Source organism: Elephantulus edwardii, unplaced genomic scaffold (genome assembly GCF_000299155.1).
Source record: "Elephantulus edwardii isolate Elephantulus edwardi_28Jun2011 unplaced genomic scaffold, EleEdw1.0 scaffold00108, whole genome shotgun sequence".
In the NCBI taxonomy this organism is placed as follows: domain Eukaryota; kingdom Metazoa; phylum Chordata; class Mammalia; order Macroscelidea; family Macroscelididae; genus Elephantulus; species Elephantulus edwardii.
The window spans coordinates 9,639,457-9,647,256 of NW_006399858.1; the positions used below are offsets into that span (position 1 = coordinate 9,639,457).

The 7,800-nt window shown below is 41.5% G+C and overlaps 1 protein-coding gene across 1 annotated transcript in view; it reads left to right on the forward strand.

Annotated features, from left to right (window-relative positions):
* Positions 1–396: 396 nt before the first annotated feature.
* The window catches only part of NMRK1 (nicotinamide riboside kinase 1), a 13,945-nt gene continuing 6,541 nt past the window's right edge, over positions 397–7,800 (forward strand). The window contains exons 1-3 of the mRNA XM_006892004.1: positions 397–425; positions 5,986–6,076; positions 6,369–6,417. Of these exons, the coding sequence (XP_006892066.1) occupies positions 397–425; positions 5,986–6,076; positions 6,369–6,417 (169 nt within the window). The remainder of the gene's footprint in view (positions 426–5,985; positions 6,077–6,368; positions 6,418–7,800) is intronic.

Below are 7,800 nucleotides of genomic sequence, written 5' to 3' on the forward strand. Positions count from 1 at the left end.
TGAGCAGGCTCAGGGGAGTATGAACCTCTGGACCATGCTGTGTCCTAGCAACACTTCCTCACCCTTGAAATCAGACACCTTCAAGGGCATATGCTTGGCCATGGGCCCTGTTAGCACCTTTGCTATCGGTTTTCTGTCCTGAGCTTGCAACAGTTTTTGACACTTCCAAGTAGAATGTGGCAGAGTGAAAAAAAAATAGAGTGTGAAGCTCTTCTGTGGCATATTGATGATCCGGGGTGGGACTAGCCAGAGATGACTGCCCGTGTTCCCCATCGCTGGCCTTCCCAATTATGCTGCTTTATTTTGCCACTTTAAACATCACAATGATAAGCTCTCCATTTGGGTTTTGCTTTTGTTATAGGAAATTTTTAAGAAGTCGTGCTTTTCAAGCTAATGATGAAAACATTTATCATTGGAATCAGTGGGTGAGTAAATTTGTTATAAGCGCTGAGTGATATTTGGACTCAGAATGTTCAAACAGATGTTTTCATGTCGAAGTGGCTGGGAAAAGAGAAGCAATGGAAAGCATTTCCGAGGCCTGGGGAAGAGCAGGTGACTATGGAATAATAAACAGTGGGATTCTGGCTGCATAGATCCAACAGGAGATGGACGTGTTTCCTGTAAACACACACAGGAGAATAACAAATCAGTCAGCTACACCATTCATTTCCTGGAGTTAACACCAGCCACTCAGCCTGATCAAACACTGCTTTAGTGTCAGGTGATTTCTTAGTTCCCATCTAAGTGTCCCTCAAAAGGGTAGAGGAGAAAAACCTATTCCTTCTCTGTTCTTGGTTGGCCCAGCTATGGACAGGTACATGTTGTTGTTGTTGCTTTTGTAGTTGTGTGCCATCAAGTTGGAACAGACTCACAGCTGACCCTTCAGCAGGCCTTAAGAGGCTGTAAATCACACAGGAAGAGATTTCCCATCTTTCCTCATGGAGCAGCAGATGGATTCGAAACACATACCTTTGGGTTGGCAGCACCAGGCCTTACTCTTTACTCACCAGGCCACCAGGGCATTTCTTCTCCTTCCCCCCATACTTAAGGCACTTAGGTTCCTGATGACCTAACCTTTCTTGCCTTACCTTAATTCTTAGTTGGGTCTCTGATTCTCACAAATGAGTTCCAAGACAGATTACCCTGCCTATGTTACTGGATGCAGACATGCTGTGCGACACCAGCAACCACTAAGAAGGACATTGTTTTGCTCCAAGGTTATTTTTCTCTTTCTGAATATGTTCACATTAAATATGAAGACCAAACCCACTGCCATTGTGTTTCCGTTCCAGTTCGTGGTGATCTCCTGTGTGATAGAGGAGAACCACACTCCATAATGTTTGCCCAGTTGTCATCTTAACCAACTCACCAGCCCATTCTTCCACTCACACTCAAAACTCAGCCATCAGTGTGGTTCCAACCCCAGGAGACTTTCCATCATGTTTCCAAGGCTGCAAGCCGAAACTTGATGAGACCGACGGTCTTTCTCCCACAGAGCTATTGGTGGACTCAAACCACCAGAGACATACAGCCTCTGAGTTAACAGCACAGCTCACTATGGACCTCACCACTAGAGCCTCCTCATCCCAGTACCATCGACCCATAGCCAACCCCACATCAGGTTTCTGAAGCTGTAACTTTTGAAGGAAGAGACTTCACATCTTTCTAGAGAGGAGTAGCTGATTTAAACCTTCAACCTTTAGGTTAGTTGTTGTTATTGTTGCTATCAAGATGCCATCAAGTCAAGTGACAACTCATATCTACCCTATGAGCAAAAGATCTAAACCCGGTTCTATCCCATGCCATCCTCACACTTCCTGACACACAAGAGCCCATTGCAGCAGTCATTGTATCAATCCACTTGGTTGAAGGTCTTCCTCTCCTTCACCAACCCTCCTACCTTCCTAACATCATGTCCCTCTCCAAGGAATAGCACCTTCTAGCAACATGTCCAAAATATGCAAGGTGAAGCCTCATCATTCTTGCCTCCAAAGAACACCTGGTTTCACTCTCTCCAAAACATATCTGGTTTTTTTTTTTGGCCGTCCATATGATGTTCAGTGCTCTTCTCCAACACCACGGCTCAAAGGTGTCAGTTCTTTTTCTGTCATCTTTATTGATTGTCCAGGTCTTGGATGCATAGCTAGTAATCAGAAAGACTGTGACCTCAATCAGACACACCTTAGTTCTCAAACGGACATAACCACTCCTCAGTAATTTGGAAAGGTCCTTAACTGCAGATTTTCTCAGTGCAATGTGTTTCCTGACTTCATGACTGCTGGTACAAGGGTGTTAATTGTGGATTCAAGCAAGGTGAAGCTGTTGACAGTTTCAGTCACCTCTCCATCCATCATGATGCTGCCTGTTGGTCCAGTGGTAAGAATCTTCATTTTACCAACATTGAGATGCAATCCATACCTAAGGCTGCATTCCTTGATCTTCTGCAACAAATGCTTCAAGCCTTCCTCACTTTCAGCAAGGAAATTGTGTCATCTGCTTAACATAGGTTATTGATGAATCTCCTGCCAATCCTGATGCCACACTTTTCTTCATGTCAGGCACAAACAATTTATGCCACATAGGGACCACCAGTCACATGATGTTTGATTATATATCCTCTATTTAGTATGATACTTCTTGTTCATTGCCTTCGAGTCTAAATCAACTTATAACAGCCTCCAGCAGTTTTTAAGAGGCTGTAAATCACACAGGAAGTGATTGCACCTCGTTCTCCCATGGGGCAAAGGTGGCACCTCTCTGGTGGTTCATATCCACCAGGGGATACACAAGAGAAAGATGGGCAGGCAGCTCCTGTGCGATTCACAGCCTTACAAGCCCATTGGAGGATCAACTCTGAATCAGTTTCAAGTAATTGGCAGTGAGAGAGTTAAATGATAGGCATGACATTTCCAGTTAGTGACAATACAGGTGGAATTTGTTTTCCACTGAGATTCCTACAGATCCCAAATTCTATTTACAGCCCCCTTGGAGTTGCCTGAGCCCTAAGCTAAGAAACTCTGGAGTAAATAACGAAATGCTTTCCACGTGCTTCTTGTAGTGACGGAAGCAGGAACCTAGACATAGAAAAGAGTTTGTGAGGGTCCCTGTTCTCCTTGGTGCCGTAATCCAGGCAAACAGGACAAATAAATGTGATAGCCTGTACTTGACCTCCTGTCTAACCCCGGGGTACAGAGAGATAAAGAAAGCGAAGCCTCACAGGAGAATTATGAAAGAATTATGAATCCACAGTAGGTGAAGTGGAATAAGCCACTTCCTCATCTTTTGCATTAAAACAAAATCACTTCTATCATGTGCAGTTTTATATACTTGCACTAAACTGTTCCTCCTGTTATTTGGACTAATGCCAACCAAGAATTAATATTTGCGACACTCAAATATCCTTTGCTCCTAGCATAATATTTACTATGCACAATATTTAAATATTATCTCAGTATAATAGTGAAATAATTTCTTATTAATAATAATTTCTAAGTCTTAGTCCTACCAAGTTCACTTGCCCACCTTTCTCCTAGAACCACTCCAAATTATTTCTTTCATTTCCATAGCACACCAGTATCTGCCAATACTTTAGTCATCAGAAAAACTCATAACTACTAAAGAAATATTTTTCTTAGATATTAAATAATGTTTTAAATACTTTTCTCTAAGGATTTTTTTTTTACTTATTGTTGTTACGTGCCGTCAAGTCGCTTGCGACTCATAGTGACCCTATGTACAACAGCTCTAAACACTGCTCTGTCCTGTGCCAATATCATTGTCTCTGACACACTCATCCCGATTGCCCCAGTCACCGAATAAATCCACCTCCCAGAGGGCCTTTCCCTCCTGCGCCTGCCCTCCATCCCAACCATGATGTCCTTCTCCAAGGACCGGTCTCTCCTTATAACATGACCAAAGTATGTCAGATGAAGCCTCGGAATTCTTGCCTCTAAGGAGCAGCCCGGTTTAACCCTCTCCAGGGTGAATCTGTTTGTTTTCTTAGTAGTCCATGGTACCCTCAACACTCTTCTCCAACACCAAAGCTCAAAAGCATCAATTCTCCTTCTATCCTCCCTAGTCATTGTCCGGCTCTCTGATGCATAACAAGTGATTGCAAAGACCACGGCCTGTACCAGATGCACCTTAGTCTCCAGAGACACACCGTTGTTCTTCAGTACTTTAGAGAGGTCCCTAACAGCAGACTTTCCCATCGCAATACATCTTTATTTATGTTTTCTCTCTTTATTTTTATGATTGGAATGAAAATGTATAGATCAAACTGGTTTCCTATTCATCCATCCGTACAAATTTAGTTTTATGTCATTCATTTCAGTTGATGGTGAATTTGAATCACCGAAGAGGCTGCACCTTTAAGTTAGCAGTACAACTTTTTATGGACTATCCCATGAGGGCGTCCTGTGGCATTAAGTACATTATCTAAATTGTAACCATTATACATTATTTAATCTAAATTATAGAAGTGACCAATAGATTAAGTGTTGCTACCCACCACTTTCCCTATTCCATCAGCATCCCCTCTTCCACTCCCACCTACACCATTCTTTTTTTTTATTTATTAAATTTTATTAGTTTTAATGAACATTTACAGAGATTTTGGGTTTTCATTCATTCATTGTTGCACTGTTTTCTCCACCCTCATCCCCAGTTCGTTCTCCTCCTCCCCCCATGTCTGTTTTAATTGTCCATTTGCCACAGTGCTTGTCAAAGCCAGTTCTGATTAATCTCCTTTGTCAGTGTGTCCTTTGCCATTCCCTATCGCTCCTCCCTGAGAGAGACTTCACCCTGATCCATAAGGAAAAGGGGATGGCGTATTCTCTTAGCTACTTCCTGCTGAAAAGGGACGCTGTGGCCACCTACACCATTCAATACCTGTCTCCCCTTATCCAGCCCTTGATGTGATGGCTTAAGTCTCAAGCTGTTGGAACTTATGTGATTCTGAACAACTGCACTGCTGCCAGTTTCTTATGCTGTGGCCAGTATCTCAGAAAACAGATTCTCACCACTGTGCTGATTGGCAGCATTTTGATAAATGATGAAGAAACTGAGATTGCTAACAGCTTTAGTTTGCTTGACTCCACAGTCAACACTCTTGGTACCAGCAGCCTGGAAATCAAGAGACTAATTGCATAGGGAAAGTCAGCTGTCAGGGACCTCTTCAGAGTACTGAAGAGCAACAACATCAAGTCTGGAGACTAAGATGCACCTGATCCGGGCTATAGTCTTCACAATTGCTTGCTATGTGTCAGAGTGCTAGACAATGACTAGGGATAATAGAAAGAGAATTGATGTCTTTGAGCTTTGATGCTAGAAAAGAGTGTTCAATACACCGTGAACTGCCAGGGGAACAAACAGGTTCATCCTAGAAAGGGTGAAGCCAAGCTGCTCCTTGGAGGCCAGGATTCTGAGGCTTTGTCTGACATATTTTGGCCATGTTGCAAGAAGGGACTGGTCCTTGGAGAGGGAAATCATGGTTGGAAGGGTGGAGGGACAGAGAAAGAGAGGGAGACCATCGGTGAGATGGACTGATGCAGTGACTGGGGTAATGAGCATAGGTGTGTCAGTGATAGTAAAGTTGCCACAGGATAGAGCAGGTTTCAGGGCTGCTCTACATACAGTCTCTATGAGTTGTGAGCTACTCAACGGTATATAGCCACAACAACTTGTAATCGCTTTTCCTGCTTCCTCCCTGTAATTCTGATTTCCACTAATCCTTCTATCTGACCCTTTCTGCCTTCAGAGCTTTATCCCTGGACAAATGCTGCCCATGTGCTCTTATTCTAAGAAAAGAGTCCCTCCCTGGTGTGTTTTCTCACCTAATAGGTCTATTATTGGATGAAAGTTGAGCCATTGGGTTAAGCTTTGTTTTAATTTTGAAGGTGTACTAGAGGCTTGGGGATTTTATTTAGTTTTTATAATGTGTTTCCCTTCTTGTTATTTTTTTTTTTATTCTTTCCTTTGTTTTAGCGTCACAAATGGTGGAAAGACAACACTGGCTAAGAATTTGCAGAAACATCTCCCAAACTGTAGTGTCATATCTCAGGACGATTATTTTAAGGTATCTATAAATTTCTTAGATTATCTATTTAACATAAAAAGTTCTAGTAGTAAAGTTAGTTTAATGGCATCCAAAGGGTCTTTGCTAAGTTTGCTTTTATAGTGAAAGCGAGTCTCATGCAGTAGGGTTGCTTGTCCACTAGATGGCACCACTTACTGCTGCTGATCTTAGATTTTCTTTCTCAGCATCCTCTAGAGGATTTTTCATGGACTTATCTCCTCATCATTCTATAGTTGTATTCTTTATGCAGGCCATTTTGGTTACAACTTCATTACTTTTTTTTTTTCTCTAGCCAGAGTCAGAGATAGAGATGGATAAAAATGGATTTTTACAATATGATGGTGAGTTGACAGTCTGGTAAGGTAAGTGCTAATTTTCATTTTCTTTTTTAAATCAAAAAAGAACTTCACTATGAAGACCATCTTAAAATGTGTTTAAGGATATTTCTGTATTTAAACCTGGCTTTGTAGGTTCCTGATTTATGTTCAGATACTGAAATAAATCCTTTCTCACTTTCATAGTTAAAACTGAAATGCATTAGGAATGATGAGTTTTCCTTCTCAACCTGGGGCGGGCTAGGTTTGCTGTCATCTCACCCTGTAGGTGGGTTGCATGACTTGATGCTTGTCCTCCCTCTGAGAGGGAGCCTAGCGAATCCTGCCCAGAGCAAACTCTCCAGTTCTCTGTGCCCTCTCAGCTCACCTTCTGAGTGGCCAGTGCCCTCCCAGCTGGTCTGTTTCCATGGCTCAGACAAGCTTGTTTCACATGGATTCACCTCACTCCCAAGTTAACATGATTTGGTAGTTAAGTCATTAAAGTGCAGCAGAAACATTTCCTTTTCTATAAAGAGTATCATGCTATAGACCATGATATGTTTAATAGTCTGATTAACTATTATAATTAATAAGTTGACCATTGTGTATATTTAGTTCTAGGGAGCATTCTCAATGACTCTTTAATAATGTTCTTTTTTTTTTTTTCACTTTGATTATCTTAGAGACAAAAAAGGAAGAAAAAGAAATGGTTATATAATCAGTTCATACAGATACTTGATAGGATTTAAAAAAAAAAAAAAACAACCACCACAAACTTGTTTGCTATTGCATAGATTTCAACTGTTAGCAATCCTAAAGGCTGGGATAGAACTTCCTAATTGGGTTGGAACGGCCATAAACTTTGTGCAGTTTACCCATGGCAACTCCATGATTGTTCTTGTGTCCTGAGCTGTAGCCAAAATGTGTTTTCTTTCTCCTCACCTCTTCCAAAGGAGTGAGAGAAAAATGACTACTAAATAAGAGTTAAACAGGGAAAATTGTTTTCAAATGTTGACAAAGAATTATTATTTCTAATATAATGAGTTCTTTCAAAGGGGTAAGGAAAACATCTCAATATAAAAAAGATCTCAAGATATGAGTAAGCTGTTTGCAAAAGCAAAAGTTACTAATAAATGAACAAGAAAAAGCCATCCTTGGGGAGCTCTAGGGGCCCAGTGGCAAGAAGCTGCACTGCAATCACAGAGGTATGTGGTTCGAATCCACCAGATGCTCTGCTGGAGAAGGAGGAGCAATCTCCTCCTGTACCAGTCAGATCCAATTTGACAGTAAACACACAAAATAATTTTTAAACAAATAAATAAAAAGCCATCCTCACAAATGGACAAGAAATCAATAGCAGTGTAGGGGTGTGTGTGTGTAGACACACATGCACTTACCTATAAAAATTGT